Source organism: Myxine glutinosa, chromosome 8 (assembly GCF_964187855.1).
Source record: "Myxine glutinosa chromosome 8, kmMyxGlut1.1, whole genome shotgun sequence".
In the NCBI taxonomy this organism is placed as follows: Eukaryota; Metazoa; Chordata; class Myxini; order Myxiniformes; family Myxinidae; genus Myxine; species Myxine glutinosa.
In genome coordinates this window covers 26619068-26641258 of record NC_136268.1, presented here as the reverse complement: position 1 = coordinate 26641258, position 22191 = coordinate 26619068, and the positions used below count along the sequence as shown (strand labels likewise).

The 22191-nt window shown below is 41.6% G+C and overlaps 1 protein-coding gene across 1 annotated transcript in view; it reads left to right on the top strand.

Annotated features, from left to right (window-relative positions):
- Nucleotides 1–22191, top strand: part of LOC137433090 (uncharacterized) — a 163959-nt gene that overhangs the window by 68293 nt on the left and 73475 nt on the right. The window contains exons 27-32 of the mRNA XM_068125545.2: nucleotides 1650–1886; nucleotides 7325–7481; nucleotides 7568–7696; nucleotides 10924–11074; nucleotides 16663–16706; nucleotides 19066–19236. Coding sequence (XP_067981646.2) covers nucleotides 1650–1886; nucleotides 7325–7481; nucleotides 7568–7696; nucleotides 10924–11074; nucleotides 16663–16706; nucleotides 19066–19236 — 889 coding nt within the window. The remainder of the gene's footprint in view (nucleotides 1–1649; nucleotides 1887–7324; nucleotides 7482–7567; nucleotides 7697–10923; nucleotides 11075–16662; nucleotides 16707–19065; nucleotides 19237–22191) is intronic.

Sequence of the window (22191 nt, the reverse complement as noted above, 5' to 3'; positions counted from 1 at the left end):
GTTTGCTCAGTACTCAGCTTTGAGCTGCCTTTGAACCCCGTCGGTCCTCGAACGGGTCCCTGGTCCGTGCGCGGGAAAACCCACGCATTGGCGCAAAGTTCGTTCACCCGCCAACCACCGAAGGTGAAGCGAGCAGGGCCTCGTTCCGTCCTCGTCCCACGCTCCACAAAGCACGGCGGTCTCTCAGGCGCACACAGCTGCCACAAAGTCAGCACCAACGCATCAGGGAAAGGATGCGTCCGCTCGCTCCAATCGCCCGGACCAAGAGAAAGAATGTGTCTGTCCGCAATCACCTCCACGAAGTCAGAGCCAAGAGCACGAACTGTGATCGCCTTTCGTCAAACCCCAAAGCCAAGAGAAAGAAAATGCTGGGAGACAGTCTTTTTGTTCCCCGGTCTCCGACGTCATCCGATGACGTCCGCGCACACTTTAATCAAAGAGTCCATCTCATTGCTCCATCGGCCGGACCAATCACCACCCTTCAGGACGGGGCCCCATGGCCCCTCTCGCTGTCCCTGACGATGACTCGGCTGGTGGCCTTAGCGGCATTTGAATGTCCTGGTTCCGGTTACTTTATTTGGTGTTATTAGTATAGGTGCAGGGTGCATGGCTGGTGTGATGTGTGTCAAAAGGAACAAAGGAAAAATCACAGAGGCATTTACATACAGGGGATTTACCCTTAACCCCTACCCAATTAACATAGCCCCACCCTTCGCCATGGGGACAAATATACGACCTTACACAACATCCGGTCTAACGGATTCCCTACGTAGTAACATGGGTGTTTTTTCTTCTTCACGACAGTCGGAGCACACTACCTATACAATCCTACCTGGCCTAAGGTATATTCCATTGCCTTCCCCCCATAAACGTAACATTATGTTTAAAAAGACATTATGGAGAACTTTAGCATACCCTTCTTCAGCTATCCCTCGATTTGATGATTATACACATGTACAAGGAAGTGCAAGCACATGAGACATCCAGCTGGTTCTCCCCAAGTTATCTAAAAATAAAACGGATATAAAACAGGGAGAAAAAGACATAAATATCATAGCCCCAGTGGTTTTAGTAATTTTGCTGTATGGAGTTGAAGGCCGTCAGTCGGCCATCTTTGGTCGGATTACTAAACAAAATATTCTGCATGTGTATACTCTCATGTATTGTCCTTGTGCCAAGTTTGAACAAAATCGGTCCATGCATGTCGAGAAATGGTTGGGGACATGTTTAAGTAAGAAAATGACTGGCCAGTCGGCCATCTTTGATTGCATCGCGAAACAAAATGATGTGCATATGTATACCATCATGTATTGTCTTTGTGCCATGTATGAACAAAATCGGTCCATACATCTCCGATATATGGTTGCACACGGACGGACGGACAGACAGACGAGACCCAATCCGTAAGTCCAATGGGGGCTAATAACTCATAAATGAGCATCACATCTCTATGGGATGGATACCCTATCTGTTTCGAGTGCAGTTATTATTACTACAATCAATAATTTTCACAACAGCAATAATCATGTCCAGCTTGTCATTGAGCTCTTTCACGAGTCGTGATCTCCGTTTAAAAAATAAATAAATAATAAGTGCTTGTTTTGCTGATTTGATGTGATAATGGAATGCCTCATCTCTTTCTGATCTAGACAAAGTTGTGTGGATTGTGTGGAAACTTTGACGGAGATGCTTCAAACGACTACACGACAAGGAACCGAGCCTTGGTCTCCAACGTGCTGGAGTTTGCCAACAGCTGGGCCGTGTCTCCCTCATGCCCCCCCCTGATGAACATCAGTGACTCTTGTGCCCTCAACCCCTACCGAGAGGCTTGGGCGAAGAAGGCATGCAGCATCATCCAGACAGGCTTCAAGGAGTGTCATGCGAAGGTAAGCTAAGAGTACCTTTGTCTCTCCCATCAAGCCTTCCATTTTGTGCCGTGAGGCGTATGGGGCTACCGAGGCAGTTTCATTAGCAAAGGGGCACAATCCTGGATGTGCAACTGCTCCGACTGCAGGATACTCGAATGTCTTATTTCCAAGAGCTGGGACTCATTTTTCTGACCTTGGGTGACAGGTTGAATCAACCCACCTTTTGGTAATTAAATGCATGGCAGCACCTTAAGATGTTAAGCCAGCCATCTTAAACATTAAGCCATCACCAGGCTTTATTATCTCCCTATTCCTCTCTTTTATATAATACTCATATAAGGTTCATGGAGGAGCTTGTATATACTGTATACCACATGCACAAGAACATGAGGAAATAGTAGATAAAGCAACACATTGCATGAGGTTCGAACCTGTGCTCACAGCATCTGCAGTTACTTTCTCAGATGGGGATCAATCTTGGATCAGCAAACAGGATCAATCTTGGATCAGCAAACAGGATCAATCTTGGATCAGCAAACAGAATGAATCTTGGATCAGCAAACAGGATGAATCTTGGATCAGCAAACAGGATGAATCTTGGATCGGCAAACAGGATGAATCTTGCATCGGCAAACAGGATCAATCTTACATCAGCAAGCAGGATCAATCTAGGATCAGCAAACAGGATCAATCTTGGATTGGTAAACAGGATGAATCTTGGATCAGCAAACAGGGTCAATCTTGGATCAGCAACCAGGATCAGTGTTGGATCAGCAAACAGGATCAATCTTGGATGGGCAAACAGGATCAATCTTGGATCAGCAAACAGGATCAATCTTGGATTGGAAAACAGGATCAATCTTTGATCGGCAAACAGGATGAATCTTGGATCAGCAAACAGGATCAATCTTGGGTCAGCAAAGAGGGTCAATATTGGATCAGCAAACAGGATCAATTTTGGATTGGCAAACAGGATCAATCTTGTATCAGCAAACAGGATCAATCTTGTATCAGCAAACAGGATGAATCTTGGTTCAGCAAAGAGGATCAATATTGGATCAGCAAACAGGATCAATCTTGGATCAGCAAACAGGATCAATCTTGGATTGGAAAACAGGATCAATCTTGGATCAGCAAAGAGGATCAATGTTGGATTAGCAAACAGGATCAATCTTGGATCAGCAAACAGGATCAATCTTGGATTGGAAAACAGGATCAATCCTGGATTGGCAAACAGGATGAATCTTCGATCTGCAAACAGGATGAATCTTGGATCAGCAAACAGGATCAATATTGGATCAGCAAACAGGATCAATTTTGGATCAGCAAACAGGATCAATCTTGGATCAGCAAACAGAATGAATCCTGGATCAGCAAACAGGATGAATCTTGGATCAGCAAACAGGATCAATCTTGGATCGGCAAACAGGATGAATCTTGCATCGGCAAACAGGATCAATCTTAGATCAGCAAGCAGGATCAATCTAGGATCAGCAAACAGGATCAATCATGGATCAGCAAACAGGATCAATCTTGGATTGGCAAACAGGATCAAACTTGGATTGGCAAACAGGATCAAACTTGGATCAGCAAACAGGATCAACCTTGGATCAGCAAACGGGATCAATCTTGGGTCGGCAAAGAAGATCACTATTGGATCAGCAAACAAGATCAATCTTGGATTGGTAAACAGGATGAATCTTGGGTCAGCAAACAGAATGAATCCTGGATCAGCAAACAGGATGAATCTTGGATCAGCAAACAGGATCAATCTTGGATCGGCAAACAGGATGAATCTTGCATCGGCAAACAGGATCAATCTTAGATCAGCAAGCAGGATCAATCTAGGATCAGCAAACAGGATCAATCATGGATCAGCAAACAGGATCAATCTTGGATTGGCAAACAGGATCAAACTTGGATTGGCAAACAGGATCAAACTTGGATCAGCAAACAGGTTGAATCTTGGATCAGCAAACAGGATCAATCTTGAATCAGCAAACAGGATCAATCTTGGATCAGCAAACAGGATAAATGTGGGATCGGCAAACAGGATAAATCTTGGATCAGCAAACAGGATCAATCATGGATCAGCAAACAGGATCAATCTTGGATTGGCAAACAGGATCAAACTTGGATTGGCAAACAGGATCAAACTTGGATCAGCAAACAGGTTGAATCTTGGATCAGCAAACAGGATCAATCTTGAATCAGCAAACAGGATCAATCTTGGATCAGCAAACAGGATAAATGTGGGATCGGCAAACAGGATAAATCTTGGATCAGCAAACAGGATCAATCTTGGATCAGCAAACAGGATCAGTCTTGGATCAGCAAACAGGATGAATCTTGGATCAGCAAACAAGATCAATCTTGGATCGGCAAACAGGATCAATCTTAGATCGGCAAACAGGATCAATCTTGGATTGGCAAACAGAATCATTCTTGGATCAGCAAACAGGATCAACCTTGGATCAGCAAACGGGATCAATCTTGGGTCGGCAAAGAAGATCACTATTGGATCAGCAAACAAGATCAATCTTGGATTGGTAAACAGGATGAATCTTGGGTCAGCAAACAGGGTCAATCTTGAATCAGCAACCAGGATCAGTCTTGGGTCAGCAAACAGGATCAATCTTGGATCGGCAAACAGGATCAATCTTGGATTGGCAAACAGGATCAATCTTGGATCAGCAAACAGGATGAATCTTGGGTCAGCAAAGAGGATCAATATTGGATCAGCAAACAGGATAAATTTTGGATCGGCAAACAGGATGAATCTTGGATCGGCAAACAGGATCAGTCTTGGATCAGCAAACAGGGTCAATCTTGGATCGGCAAACAGGATCATTCTTGGATCAGCAAACAGGATCAACCTTGGATCAGCAAACGGGATCAATCTTGGGTCGGCAAACAAGATCAATATTGGATCAGCAAACAAGATCAATCTTGGATTGGTAAACAGGATGAATCTTGGATCAGCAAGCAGGGTCAATCTTGGATCAGCAAACAGGGTCAATCTTGGATCAGCAACCAGGATCAATCTTGGATCGGCAAACAGGATGAATCTTGGATCAGCAAACAGGATGAATCTTGGGTCAGCAAAGAGGATCAATATTGGATGAGCAAACAGGATCAATCTTGGATCAGCAAACAGGATCAATGTTGGATTGGAAAACAGGATCAATCTTGGATTGGCAAACAGGATCAATGTTGGATCGGAAAACAGGATCAATCTTGGATCGGCAAACAGGATGAATCTTGGATCAGCAAAGAGGATCAATATTGGATCAGCAAACATGATAAATTTTGGATCAGCAAACAGGATCAATCTTGGATTGGTAAACAGGATGAATCTTGGATCAGCAAACAGGGTCAATCTTGGATCAGCAACCAGGATCAGTGTTGGATCAGCAAACAGGGTCAATCCTGGATCAGCAACCAGGATCAGTGTTGGATCAGCAAACAGGATCAATCTTGGATCGGCAAACAGGATCAATCTTGGATCAGCAAACAGGATCAATCTTGGATTGGAAAACAGGATCAATCTTGGGTCAGCAAAGAGGATCGATATTGGATCAGCAAACAGGATCAATTTTGGATTGGCAAACAGGATCATTCTTGTATCAGCAAACAGGATCAATCTTGTATCAGCAAACAGGATGAATCTTGGTTCAGCAAAGAGGATCAATCTTGGATCAGCAAACAGGATCAATCTTGGATCAGCAAACAGGATCAATCTTGGATTGGAAAACAGGATCAATCTTGGATTGGCAAACAGGATGAATCTTCGATCAGCAAACAGGATGAATCTTGGATCAGCAAACAGGATCAATCTTGGATTGGAAAACAGGATCAATCTTGGATTAGCAAAGAGGATCAATCTTGGTTTGGAAAACAGGATCAATCTTGGATTGGCAAACAGGATGAATCTTCGATCAGCAAACAGGATGAATCTTGGATCAGCAAACAGGATCAATCTTTGGATTGGAAAACAGGATCAATCTTGGATCGGCAAACAGGATGAATCTTGGATCAGCAAACAGGATCAATCTTGGGTCAGCAAAGAGGATCAATATTGGATCAGCAAACAGGATCAATTTTGGATTGGCAAACAGGATCATTCTTGTATCAGCAAACAGGATGAATCTTGGTTCAGCAAAGAGGATCAATATTGGATTGGAAAACAGGATCAATCTTGGATCGGCAAACAGGATGAATCTTGGGTCAGCAAAGAGGATCAATATTGGATTAGCAAACAGTATCAATCTTGGATCAGCAAACAGGATCAATCTTGGATTGGAAAACAGGATCAATCTTGGATCGGCAAACAGGATGAATCTTGGATCAGCAAACAGGATCAATCTTGGGTCAGCAAAGAGGATCAATATTGGATCAGCAAACAGGATCAATTTTGGATTGGCAAACAGGATCATTCTTGTATCAGCAAACAGGATGAATCTTGGTTCAGCAAAGAGGATCAATATTGGATTGGAAAACAGGATCAATCTTGGATCGGCAAACAGGATGAATCTTGGGACAGCAAAGAGGATCAATATTGGATTAGCAAACAGAATCAATCTTGGATCAGCAAACAGGATCAATCTTGGATTGGAAAACAGGATCAATCTTGGATTGGCAAACAGGATGAATCTTCGATCAGCAAACAGGATGAATCTTGGGTCAGCAAAGAGGATCAATATTGGATCAGCAAACAGGATAAATTTTGGATTGGCAAACAGGATCATTCTTGTATCAGCAAACAGGATGAATCTTGGTTCAGCAAAGAGGATCAATATTGGATTGGAAAACAGGATCAATCTTGGATCGGCAAACAGGATGAATCTTGGGTCAGCAAAGAGGATCAATATTGGATCAGCAAACAGGATCAATCTTGGATTGGAAAACAGGATCAATCTTGGATTGGCAAACAGGATGAATCTTCGATCAGCAAACAGGATGAATCTTGGGTCAGCAAAGAGGATCAATATTGGATCAGCAAACAGGATAAATTTTGGATCAGCAAACAGGATCAATCTTGGATTAGCAATCAGGATGAATCTTAGGTCAGCAAAGAGGATCAATATTGGATCAGCAAACAGGATCAATTTTGGATTGGCAAACAGGATCAATCTTGTATCAGCAAACAGGATCAATCTTGTATCAGCAAACAGGATCAATGTTGTATCAGCAAACAGGACCAATCTTGGATCAGCAAACAGGATCAATCTTGGATCAGCAAACAGGATCAATCTCTGGATCAGCAAACAGGATCAATCTTAGTGCCTAACCATTCAGATTAACGATTAACGATGTTGTGTGATAACAAATTGATTAATTAATTTTATTAATTGATTAATTAATCATTTTTAATAGTTGCTTCTCATGGCCCTTCCTTTTAGTATTCTTATTTCCTCTGAAAACCCAGTAAAACCTCTCATCGTGCTCCCTTCTAGGTGGACTATACCATGTACTATGAAGCGTGTGTGCGCGATGCCTGTGGCTGCAATACCGGCGGAGACTGTGTGTGTTTTTGTACGGCGGTGTCAGCATATGCCCAGGCCTGTAACGATGCCGGGATCTGTGTGGACTGGAGGACTCCAACCCTGTGCCGTAAGAACCCGCAGAGCATGTAGCAAAACCATTGATGATCTTGGAATTGATGTGCGTTCATCGTAACCGTTTACACTCCTTTACAGCCATTTACTGTGATTACTACAACCATCACAATGGCTGTGATTGGCACTATCAGCCATGCAGCAATAGCTGCATCAAAAGCTGCCATTACCCTCACAAGGAGTGCAGTGACAACCTGCCTACCATTGAAGGTACACAATTGTATTATTGACTTGTTTTTAGGTTTACCTGATACTCTACAGCCATAGATCCCAAGTTTTATCTGATTACTTTAAATAGATTGACTGGCTTGTTGATGAGAGCATTGGTGGGTTTCGTATGGTAATAAGTAGGAAAAAAAGCAACATTAAGTGATATCGAGTTGTGCACCTGTAATGTGCGGGACAATATCCGATGGATAAACGGATATTATCCCAACTCTCTCTTCCTCATATGTGGTGACTTCAACTGTCATCATGCCAGCTGGCTGGGTGTGGGTACCTCTCGCACCAGCCATGGCACGTCAGCAAAGAACATCTGCGACGCATTGGGACTGACACAATCTGTCAATTTCCTGACCCATGTCTCAGTCAATGGTACATATCTTCTTTTAGACTTGGTTATGACTAACTTCCCTGCAAATGTCAGCTGTTCTTCTGCTCCAATCGGTTCATCTGATCATTTCCTTGTTAAAGTGGACATCTCTCTGGCCATTCTCAGAGAGGCCTCCTCAGTGTCGACGTGTCTGGCATTTCACTCAGGCCAACTGGCGCGGTCTTCAAGAAGCCATCAAACATCTGGACTGGTCTCCCATCTCTGCTGCCTCTGACATCAACTCATCCTGGAAGTTCTTCCAAAGAAAATCTCTCTCTCTCATGCACAGATTTATCCCATCTCGTTTCAGTTGTCATACCCTTCCTCCCGTCCATAGTACACGGAATCTTGTGGTGAGGTAGTTGCCCTGAATCAACTTGCCTTCATCTCATGGAAGGCTAATCCCACTAAAGGCAATCTCCATTCATTTTACAAAGCTCGGAATAAGTGTGTGTCTACCCTCAGGAGAGCCAGGAAACTATAAATATCTCTCTACTCCTAAGACTGAACACTCAAACCTGTCTCCCTCCTCCAAATCATGTTGGTGCCTGGCCAAATCTGTTTCTGGTGTTTGTTCCCCCTCCATCCCTTCCCTTACCTCAAATGGCTACACAGCTGACACTGCACGTGAAAAAGCCGAATGCCTCAACTCTGTGTTTGCCTCCAAATATTGTGTACCAAACCCATCTCTCTCTGTACCCACCGTACCCAGTCGAATCCAGCTGCTCCTGGACTCTGTGTCCTTCTCTCCTGACAGGGTGAAGACGTTTCTGTCAAACCTCGACTCTGATTCTGCAACTGGACCAGACGGCATCAGCCCACAGCTCCAAAAGTCCTGCTCGGCCACTCTATCACACCCTCTCTCTGTTCTCTTCACCCACTCTTTTGCTCAAGATCATCTGCCTTCAGCTTGGAAATCAGCCAACATTACTGCTTTACACAAAAAAGATGCTAAAACAGATCCTTCCAACTACAGACCAATCAGCCTGCTCCAAATCATCCGCAAGGGCATGCAATCCATCATTGCTTCTGATATCAAATCCTTCCTCTTCTTCAATGGCTTGATCTTGGATCATCAATTTGGATTCAGACCAGGTCACTCTACTTTGGACATGCTGCTTCTGCTGTCTCAACAATGGACGGAGGCCCTCAACACCAAACAGGAAATCAGAGCCGTCTCACTTGACATATCTCGTGCCTTCGATATTGTCTGGCACCCCACCCTGATCACCAAACTCTCCTCCTATGGTATCCATGGAAACCTCCACACATGGCTTGCTGATTTTCTCTCTGGTCACAGTCAAAGTGTGACCCTGAATGGATTTCTCTCATCTCCTCTGCCTGTTCAGGCTGGAGTTCCCCAAGGCAGTGTTCTGGGCCCTGTGCTTTTTCTGGTCTTCATTAATGATCTCTCCGACTCTGGAAAATCGTCTCTATCTCTTTGCTGATGACTCCACTCTCTGCCGCTCCATATCTCAATCCTCAGATCGGCAGTCTGCAGCCTCTTCACTCTCTGCAGACCTGGACAATATCTCAAACTGGTCAAACAAGTGGAACACATCTTTCAATCCTGACAAATCTCACACTCTCTCTTTTTCTCTCTGTAAAGAACATCTGGACAACCCTCCCATATACTTTCTCAACAATCGTCTTGAAGAAGTTCTGTTACTCAAGCTTTTGGGTCTCACTATCTGCCATGATCTGTCCTGGGAAACCACATTTCCAAGCTGGCCTCCAAAGCCAGTTGCCGACTGGGCATCCTCCGTCGTGCGAAGTCCTTCCTGGGCACACCCGAGCTCATCACCACAAACAAGGCTTTCATCCGCAGGTCAATGGAATACTGGTCCCCCCTCTGGGCCGGTGCTCCTGCCTCACACCTAGCTCGGCTTCACGCTGTTGAAACCAAATCTTTCAGAATCATTGGAATCTCTTGCGATGAAGCTAACTCCGAGGGCCTTTCACTCACTCACCGCAGGCAGGTTGGTGGTCTTTCTGTCTTCTACCGACTCATCTCCGGCCTTGCTCCCCCAGCTCTCTCTGTGCTCTGTCCCCCAAATATTCCTACAGATCGCACAAGATCTGCCAGCAACCGTCTAATGGTTAAACTGCCAAAATCTAGGCTCTCTGCTCACCTTCACTCTTTCATTCCCCTTTTCTCTCACCTGTGGAACAAACTCCCCCACTCCCTACAATCCCACTCCTCCCTCCAGGTCTTTAAAACAGCTGTTCACCACCATCTCTTATCTTCCCACATCCAAAACCTTGATCTTTTCTACCCCCGCTAATTCACCCCAGATACACTTTTTTGAAATTCCAACTTCTTTCCTGGAAGTCCTTGCAGTGTCCATATGTTTTATACCTCTCCCACCTCCCCCCAAGCCCTCTCCCTCCCACATTTCTCTCCATGTCCCTGCTCTCAAATGTTTTGTTTGTGTGCTTCCCCCTCTCTCGCCATCTTGTCTACCGCTCCTCTTATTTTGTGTTTTATGTGTCGGTTTGACTTTTTGTGTGATTAATGTTAGCTCTTTGACGAGCCTCGATCTTGTATACAAAAAGAAAAAAAAATGTGTTTGCCCTCACATGAGCCTTGCTCTGTATACAACATAAATAAAGTAATAAATCTCCGTGCATTAACAGTTTTTATTGTGTTATTGTATCACAGTGAAGAGGAGGCAACCCCAGTTTCTTTTTAAAAGGGCTCATGCTTTTTTGCATCAAAATGAACAAATCTTGTAAAACAGTTTGACCAATAATTACAATTATTGCGATCACCACTGCTCTAAATAGTTGTTTCATTTCATCTTACTTGTTGTGAAAGAACTTGGTAACGGATATTATTTCCTAGGTTGCTTCCCAACGTGCCCACCCGACAAGCCTTACTTGGATGAGACAAACATGACGTGTGTTCCTCTCAACCGTTGTGGTTGCTACGATGATAAAAACAACCATTACAAGCCTGGGGAAGATGTCCCTTCGAACGACCGGTGCCAACAATGGTGAGAGCCTTATCCACGTGATAGATTTGCACTGTACATAAATCATAAATTCCCATTTCAAAACTGTGTGTGTGTGTGTGTGTGTGTGTGTGTGTGTGTGTGTGTGTGTGTGTGTGTGTGTGTGTGTGTGTGTGTGTGTGTGTGTGTGTGTGTGTGTGTGTGTGTGTGTGTGTGTGTGTGTGTGTGTGTGTGTGTGTGTGCGCACAACTCTATTAGACCCTTTATGCTCTACTCCTGTATCTGTTCAACAACTCAAGAAATGAATATATCGATTAATAACCGGTTATCCTAATGAATAAACAGACATCCCCTTGGATAGGCTGCTACATCTTGTTGGATGAACGGATATCTTTGTGGATGAAGAGTTAAACGGATATTTTTGATGGATAAAAGGATATCTCGAAGGATAAACAGATAAATTGATGTTTTGGTGAATACACACATATCTTGATGGATATATTAATAAATGGATGTTTTGATGGATACTCGCATATTTCGATGGATAAATTGATGTTTTGATAGATAAAAGGATGTATCGATGGATAAACGGATATCTTGATTGATGAACAGATAAATGGATATCTCGATGGATAAATTGATGTTTTGATGGATAAAAGGATATCTTGATGGGTAATCGGATAACTTGATGGATAATCGGATATCTTGATGGGTAAAAGGATATCTTGATGGATAATCGGATAACTTGATGGATAATCGGATATCTTGATGGGTAAAAGGATATCTTGATGGGTAAAAGGATATCTTGATGGGTAAAAGGATATCTTGATGGATAATCGGATAACTTGATGGATAATCGGATATCTTGATGGGTAAAAGGATATCTTGATGGGTAATCGGATATCTTGATGGGTAAAAGGATATCTTGATGGATAATCGGATATCTTGATGGGTAAAAGGATATCTTGATGGATAATCGGATATCTTGATGGGTAAAAGGATATCTTGATGGGTAAAAGGATATCTTGATGGGTAAAAGGATATCTTGATGGATAATCGGATATCTTGATGGGTAAAAGGATATCTTGATGGATAATCGGATATCTTGATGGGTAAAAGGATATCTTGATGGGTAAAAGGATATCTTGATGGGTAAAAGGATATCTTGATGGGTAAAAGGATATCTTGATGGATAATCGGATATCTTGATGGGTAAAAGGATATCTTGATGGATAATCGGATATCTTGATGGGTAAAAGGATATCTTGATGGGTAAAAGGATATCTTGATGGGTAAAAGGATATCTTGATGGATAATCGGATAACTTGATGGATAATCGGATATCTTGATGGGTAAAAGGATATCTTGATGGGTAATCGGATATCTTGATGGGTAAAAGGATATCTTGATGGATAATCGGATATCTTGATGGGTAAAAGGATATCTTGATGGGTAAAAGGATATCTTGATGGGTAAAAGGATATCTTGATGGATAATCGGATATCTTGATGGGTAAAAGGATATCTTGATGGATAATCGGATATCTTGATGGGTAAAAGGATATCTTGATGGGTAAAAGGATATCTTGATGGGTAAAAGGATATCTTGATGGATAATCGGATAACTTGATGGATAATCGGATATCTTGATGGGTAAAAGGATATCTTGATGGGTAATCGGATATCTTGATGGGTAAAAGGATATCTTGATGGATAATCGGATATCTTGATGGGTAAAAGGATATCTTGATGGATAATCGGATATCTTGATGGGTAAAAGGATATCTTGATGGATAATCGGATAACTTGATGGATAATCGGATATCTTGATGGGTAAAAGGATATCTTGATGGATAATCGGATATCTTGATGGGTAAAAGGATATCTTGATGGATAATCGGATATCTTGATGGGTAAAAGGATATCTTGATGGATAATCGGATATCTTGATGGGTAAAAGGATATCTTGAGGAACAAGCATTTTGAGTATTGTGCTGCAATACATGTCCCCTACCGGCATTGGGTAGCACTGTCATAGAAGACAGTATTATGACTTACCGCACTCCAAATTATAGTCCGGAAAACTGTTGGGGAAATTACCAAAGTTCAAAGTGCCATAACTTTGTCAAAAATGATCGAAACGTCGTGAAGTTCGAACTTGATCTGTAACTCATCATGACGAAACCATGTGCCAAGTTTGAAATCATTAGCGTTAAGCGTTTAGAAAGAAAGTCCGGAAAGCTGTTCTTGGACTGACGGACCGACCAACAGACGGAGGGACGGAGTGCAAACCTATAGTCCCCTATGGTGTACACCTGTAGGGGACTAATAAACGGATATCTTGAGTAATAAACGGATATCTTGAGTAACAAGCATTGTGAGCATTGCGCTGCAATACATGTCCCCTACCGGCAGTCTGTCGTCCGGAAAACTGTTGGGGAAATTACCAAGGGTTATTTACCCACAGGTTCCGAATCGTTCCCAATCGCTAATTACCTCAGGACGGGCTCACCTGTGATTCGCACTCGGGACTTCGATTTATACACCTTGCAGACAGGTCAGCAGAAGCACGAGAAAATAAGTTGTTGATAAAGAACCTTTCGAGTCGCTAAATATCAGTAATTTATTATATTTTCCGGTTCACGATCAATGATCGATGTGTATATATATGTTGTTTGGCTTGGCTCCGCCCCTCCCGAAAGCGCGCGCTGTGTCGTGCTTTTGACGTTCGTGAGACGAGGCTGAGTATGGTATTTGGCTGAGTTACCTGAGTATGGTAACTGGTATTTCGATGGATGAAGGAATAGATGGATATTTTGATGGATAAACTGGTATTTCGATGGATGAAGGAATTGATGGATATTTTGATGGATAAACTGGTATTTTGACGGATGAAGGAATATATGGATATTTTGATGGATAAACTGGTATATCGACGGATGAAGGAATATATGGATATTTTGATGGATAAACTGGTATATCGACGGATGAAGGAATATATGGATATTTTGATGGATAAACTGGTATATCGACGGATGAAGGAATATATGGATATTTTCATGGATAAACTGGTATTTTGACGGATGAAGGAATATATGGATATTTTGATGGATAAACTGGTATTTTGACGGATGAAGGAATATATGGATATTTAGATGGATAAACTGGTATTTCGACGGATGAAGGAATATATGGATATTTTGATGGATAAACTGGTATTTCGATGGATGAAGGAATTGATGTATATTTTGATGGATAAACTGGTATATCGACGGATGAACGGATAAATGGATATTTTGATGGATAAACTGGTATTTCGACGGATGAAGGAATATATGGATATTTTGATGGATAAACTGGTATTTCGACGGATGAAGGAATATATGGATATTTTGATGGATAAACTGGTATATCGACGGATGAAGGAATATATGGATATTTTGATGGATAAACTGGTATATCGACGGATACATGGATATTTTGATGGATAAACTGGTATTTCGACGGATGAAGGAATATATGGATATTTTGATGGATAAACTGGTATTTCGATGGATGGTGGAATATATGGATATTTTGATGGATAAACTGGTATTTCGACAGATGAAGGAACAGATGGATATTTTGATGGATAAACTGGTATATCGACGGATGAACGGATAAATGGATATTTTGATGGATAAACTGGTATATCGACGGATGAACGGATAAATGGATATTTTGATGGATAAACTGGTATATCGATGGATGAAGGAATATATGGATATTTTGATGGATAAACTGGAATATCGACGGATGAACGGATAAATGGATATTTTGATGGATAAACTGGTATTTCGACGGATGAAGGAATTGATGTATATTTTGATGGATAAACTGGTATATCGACAGATGAACGGATAAATGGATATTTTGATGGATAAACTGGTATTTCGACGGATGAAGGAATATATGGATATTTTGATGGATAAACTGGTATTTTGACGGATGAAGGAATATATGGATATTTTGATGGATAAACTGGTATTTCGACGGATGAAGGAATATATGGATATTTTGATGGATAAACTGGTATATCGACGGATGAAGGAATATATGGATATTTTGATGGATAAACTGGTATTTCAACAGATGAAGGAATAGATGGATATTTTGATGGATAAACTGGTATATCGACGGATGAACGGATAAATGGATATTTTGATGGATAAACTGGTATTTCGACGGATGAAGGAATAGATGGATATTTTTATGGATAAACTGTTATATTGACGGATGAACGGATAAATGGATATTTTGATGGTTAAACTGGTATATCGACGGATGAAGGAATAGATGGATATTTTGATGGATAAACTGGTATATCGACGGATGAACGGATAAATGGATATTTTGATGGATAAACTGGTATTTCCACGGATGAACGAATAAGTGGATATTTTGATGGATAAACTGGTATTTCGACGGATGAAGGAATAGATGGATATTTTGATGGATAAACTGGTATATCGACGGATGAACGGATAAATGGATATTTTGATGGATAAACTGGTATTTCGACGGATGAAGGAATAGATGGATATTTTGATGGATAAACTGGTATATTGACGGATGAACGGATAAATGGATATTTTGATGGATAAACTGGTATTTCGACGGATGAAGGAATAAATGGATATTTTGATGGATAAACTGGTATATCGACGGATGAACAGATAAATGGATATTTTGATGGATAAACTGGTATATCGATGGACGAACGGATAAATGGATATTTTGATGGTTAAACTGGTATATCGGCGGATGAAGGAATAGATGGATATTTTGATGGATAAACTGGTATATCGACGGATGAACGGATAAATGGATATTTTGATGGATAACTGGTATTTCCACGGATGAACGAATAAGTGGATATTTTGATGGATAAACTGGTATTTCGACGGATGAAGGAATCGATTTCGATTTATTTAAGATTTCGATAAGATTTCGATTTATTTAAGAACGAATAAATGGATGGATATTTTGATGGATAAACTGGTATATCGACGGATGAACAGATAAATGGATATTTTGATGGATAAACTGGTATTTCGACGGATGAAGGAATATATGGATATTTTGATGGATAAACTGGTATTTCGACAGATGAAGGAATAGATGGATATTTTGATGGATAAACTGATATCTCGACGGATGAACGAATACATGGATGTTTTGACCAATAAACTGATATCTTGGCAGATGACTAGATAAATGGGTATTTTTATGGATAAAATATATCTCGATACAATCCTTGGGACTAAAACCACAAAAAGATGAGCTGCATTTTTCACAAAGTCTCATGCAATTGGTCAGGCAGGGGCTCTGAGTGTCCACTATTGGGCATTCATGGTCATGCAATGCATCAGAAAATGATTGTGTGAGCCCTCAGTGATGTGGACAAACATTTTGATTTGTTTGTGGGGTTTTTCTATCCGAATGGTGGTGGATTTTGTAACAATTATTGATAGGTGCAGCATGACCCTTGTTTTTTTGTTTATTCACCCAGTTGCTTTTTATTGTTATCATGTTGTCTGATACAGTTTTTGTTAAACAATCAGTAATTTCCTTTATCTTACTTTCTTTTAGTGTCTGCACGGAATATGCCACCATTTCATGCATACCGATTCCAGGTAAGACTTTCTATTCAAATGATAAAATCTCGTATTCGTATATAATGAAAGGAAATGATAAGGTAAAACCAAGATGGCGGCCAAAATTCACATTTTGCTGTACAACAGAGATGTACAAACCTAACTTAACTAACAGTGAACCACTCCTTACGGACGTCTTAATTTCCTCACTTTTATGATGCCTTTCATTTTATTTGCATAGGAGACGGAGTTTTGCAATGGTGTGTGTGTGTGTGTGTGTGTGTGTGTGTGTGTGTGTGTGTGTGTGTGTGTGTGTGTGTGTGTGTGTGTGTGTGTGTGTGTGTGCCATAACCTTTTTACGATTTGAGCTATTGTCATCAAATTTTCACCAAATATTTACTATGATAATACAGAGAATGCAAAGTAATAATTTGGTCAAAAAGTCAAAGGTCAGTGTCACATATAATCGTAAATTTTTATCTGATTGACCTGAAATTTTAAGAATTTGCATATTGTGTCACTTAATTGGTTCACCAATCAAAAGCTACAAGCTTATAATTTTTTGGAGATCAAAAGGTCAAAGGTTAGCGTCACATATCGTCAATTTTCATCTGACCTCAGATTGACCTGAAATTTAAAGAATTTGCATATCAGGTCACTGAATTGGTTCACCAATCAAAAGCTAGAAGCTGATTATTTTTTAGATCTAAAGCTCAAAGGTGATGGCTGCATAAAATCGTAAATTTTCATTTTAAATTTTTTTATAAACGGTTTTCGTTATTTTGAGCATACGGAAGAAGTAGAAGATGTCTGAATACAAACAGGCACGGACAGACTTTGCATTTTCAGATAATTTCTAGTTATGACTTCTAATACCGGCTTCCATCAGGTGGCTACATAGAGAAAATTGGGTTCCGAACCTAAACCCCTGGAGCTATGACTTTTTATTTTACCCACTTAAACCTTCCAGTACAAACTTCAGGTACAACCACCAATTTTCAACTCATTCCGTCCAGCAGTTTAGGAATGCATAGAAGTCAAACATATCCACAAACACACAAACAGACATCTCAAATTTACAAAGTGTAATTACAAAAGAGAATATCCTGCTAACTGATGTTCACAGAGACTGTCAGCACTATTTGGTGATGCATGTATTTCATGTAGGCCTAAATGGTGCAGATAACTCAAAATTGCTGTGAATTGGGGAGCCATCTTCAGTATTTTCACAATCAACCAAGTGCTATGTCACTCAAGCAAAAATGTTTCGAACAGATAACGTCGGAGAATCTCCTGATTGCTAGATGTAAAATTGCAGATTAATTGAATGTCAGTGCTGGGCATATTTTAATAATTAATTTACAATTGGTCACTGGCTTTGACACCAATACAAATTTTTATTTTTTGACTCCAGGCATCAAAAGCTACATATATCGAACAGTTTCAAATGGAGCACCTCTCCGCCATTAGAGAACTTAAGTTGCATCAGATGTGGCAATAAATGCGAATTGTTGCTCCCAGCTTGCCGGCTCGATGACAAAAGACGCCATTTGTATTTTTTGCCCTCTCCATCCCGAACCCGCTTGGAATCCCGTGCTGGCACGGGCAACTTGCTGGAGGAAATAATTATTCATTTGCACTTGAAATCTCATGGGGTTCGTGTAATGTGGGCACTAAAAGACCTCACGTTTGATCAAAAGGTAACCCATGTGGCTATTGCAACGCTACCAGAGGGGCTGAAGGTAATTTGTCGAAGATTGTGACGTGTGATGAGCAGATGACGACCTGGTTGGTTGTCTACGGCGTTTATTTACTCCATGATACTGCTCGTCCACTCATGGCACATGTGACTCCTGGAACCTCACTATCAGAGATGGGCTTGGAATATCGAGATCATTCTCACACTCCAGACTTGTCATGTGGTGTACCTGTACGATTAAAGCGAACTATATATTTACCATAGCCTGGTGTTGGCTTAGCGGTCAGGGTGCCGGCTTGGGATCCTAGGATCCTAGGTTCGAATCCCGGTCGATCGCTGAATTAACGCCAGGGGGGTTGACTCAGCCTGTCATCCTTCCGAGGTCGGCAAATTTGAGTACCAGCTTGCTGGGATGAATGATCACGGTGTGTACCCCGATTTAGAATAGGTACACCGTATCCCTGCGCATCGTAAGAGCGTGACCAAGGGTTGGCGTCAGGAAGGGCATCCGGCCATAAAAACATTGCCTCAAACAGGGAACCATGATTGTCATGGGGCCCGCAAGGCTAACCCCCGCTCTAGCGGGGAAAATGGCCTTAAAACGATCATTCATATTCATTCATTCAGCACCAGCTATTATTGTAGGCCTTTCTACAATGTTATACACCCAACTTTAACACTCTCTTTCTCCATCACCAGATTGTCCTTGTATTTTCAATGGCACGGAATATGAGGTTGGAGAAGTGATCTATGAAATCGAAGAATCTGGCTGGTGCTACAAAGCCGTGTGTGGCAACAACGGAACCATCAACTACACGTCTCAAGCATGTGGCACAAGCCAGCCAACTACGATAGTGTCGTTCTCAACCGGTATGACTAATTCCTCCCTCAGCTACCACAATGACAGCACAAACTTATATCAAGCTTCCTTTACAATAAAGTTTTCCTTTACTTCATCATGTCTCTTTACTCCAACGTCCATATTTCTTTCCCCCCAAAAACAAAGTTTTCCCAATTTTGTGTCTCCTCTCTCTTCGATATCCTGGCCCCTCTATACACCACCCTCTCCAACTGGACGAACTTTAGACAACTATCGGGGACACCTCTCTGTGGTGGTTGTACCCCCCAACCCAAGTCGTGGGCCAAATCTTCCCCGTTCTTCCCTGCTGCCCGGATTTGTCAGGGCAGCGCGGTCACAGTTAGAGTGCCGATCGGTCCCCATGGACTGGCGCTTTCTTGCCCTCTCTTTCCCTCTCTCTCCCTCTCTCTCCTTCTCTAACTCTGTCGTGGCCCCAACTTCGTCAAGGAGGGGGTACACCAGCCTAGATGTGCGGGGTCTCTGCGTCACTCCTGGGAGATCAATTGGCTGTCTCCATGCCGCGAGCTTGTTCGAGAGAACTGTACGGAGCTATACAACAACAACTGGACTTCAGTTAGTCCTGTCCATTGGTTATTTGAGCAACTCGATTTTGTCTTGTACCTACCTGAGCCACGCATCCTGTTTCCGTGTCTACCCAGCTTTTTCCGAATGTGGAAGCTGGGCTGCTTCATGTATCCAGGTCTTACCACCTTTGATATAGAAGTACTGTGCTTCCAGAAATCTGGGGTACTCTTCTTTTCACTTTCTGGTTTCATGGTGTAAGTAACGGCCGACACCCGTGGCACTGTTAGCAAGGCTTTCTGTGACTCTTTCACCTTTACAAAGTCATTTGAGTCGACACCACCACTGATGCTTCATCTTTTTTTTTTGGACTCTTGATCCTTCTTCCACTCGATACCTCTCACCAATCTCTGCTGTTTCATTATATTCTGGTACGTTATCATGACCGAACTGGCATTCTTGGCATACGAAGCATGCCGTTGCATGATCTCGAGTGCAGCGTTGGACTGTTCTATACGTGTTATGAACAGATCATTCCCGATCCTTACATCCTCCTTTCCTTCAACAAAATAGTACAAGTTCCCTTCTATGCAGGAGGATGCCATTGTAGGTTAATAAAGCCTGTGGAATGGCTGTCAACCTATGGTTGTGTGTCTTTATTCTTTTCAAATGATGAACATCGTGAGGATCAGCAGCAGGAAACATTTTTGAAATCTTTGGTATGACTCAGCGAGGGTCGTGTTCGAACCACCAACCTCCAATGCTCAGAGTGAATGCTCCAACCATTATGCCATGGACAAACTCCTCCAATATTCTGTCTAATGCTTCAGTCACCTTCACCATTATCCTGAACTCTTCCTAATTCGAGCTCTCTCTCTCTCTCTCTCTCTCTCTCTCTCTCTCTCTCTCTCTCTCTCTATCTCTCTATCTCTCTATATCTCTATATCTCTCTATCTCTATCTCCTCTCTCTCTTTGTCGCTCTCTTTGTCGCTCTCTTTGTCTCTCTCTCTCTCTCTCTCTCTCTCTCTCTCTCTCTCTCTCTCTCTCTCTCTCTCTCTCTCTCTCTCTCTCTCTCTCTCTCTATATATCTCTATATCTCTATATCTCTATATCTCTATATCTCTATATCTCTATATCTCTCTTTGTCTCTCTTTGTCTCTTTGTCTCTGTCTCTCTCTCTCTTTGCTTCTTTTATTCTGCTTCGCTCCCACTCCGCCATCCCCATTCCATATGTTCAACGATGAGCCTTACCCATTAATAGAAGATTAAAATATGTGCAAATACATAAAATTGCATTACATATATATATATACAGTCGTGGCCAAAAATATTGGCACCCTTGCACATTTTTCCAATAACTCACAATTGTCTCAAAAATGAGTTGAAATTGACAAAAGTATTTCATCTCCACAATTCTTTATTTCACTGTTAATATTACAGAACCTTTGTTTTTGATTCAGACCTTGATATATCCTTTTAAATCAGAAAATAAATAGAAACTAGCCGAAACCCGTGGAACATCCACGGAAGGGAGGATGTGGTGTATGGATAGAGTGTACCATTATGGATGGCATAGGGGATTTGCTTGTCCGAGTAAGAGTTAGGAAGAAAGATGAGAATGAAGAGTGTGTATATGAACAACGTATTTATTGCAATCTACTTAAATGACAACGCTACGATATACTTTTGAAAAATGAATGGATTCGTAATAGGAATCGGCATAGCACCACTCTGGGATTGTCCACTTAGTGGACGGCTTGCTGTCGCCTTCGACTGTCCAATCAGCGGACGGCTTGCTTCGCCTTCGCCCAGCAGACGCCAATACGATGGCGTCGTAAGATGGCGTCGTATCGGCAGTTAATCGGATGCTTTTGGGCCCCAACGTCGGCTAATTCAGATTTTTCGAGTATGGCTGTACGTGATAAACAAAGAGTGCGGTTCATAGATCGTAAATCCATTAGTGCCGTGGGCATCGGGTCACTGGGTGCGGCGTAAAAGGGATAACAAAGTCGAGTCCTTACGCTGTTATTATATAGATGGCATTGACAAAATTATTGACACCCTAGACTTAATACATGATTCATCATGTATGTCTGATACATTATTCAGTGTCATGATATACATTATTCAGAGCATGAGGAATCCAAAAATTAATGTTGGCCTTTGCGTAGACACCTTTGCAAAAATGACACTCAGGACAGTGATGAAGATCTGTAAAAACATATTCCTGAACGGTATAGACCAAGTAGATCCTGTGTATAGGACTTATAGTTCAATCTGATACTAACAAGGCTGCTTTCTTGCTTTATAAACCCATACCTATAACTTCAAAGGATTTGGACTTCAAAGGACTTCATGTATTATGTAATACAGTTATATCACAAATATAAAGACAATGGTTTTCAATTAGCTTTGTTTGTTGCTTTTCTATAATCCTGAGCAC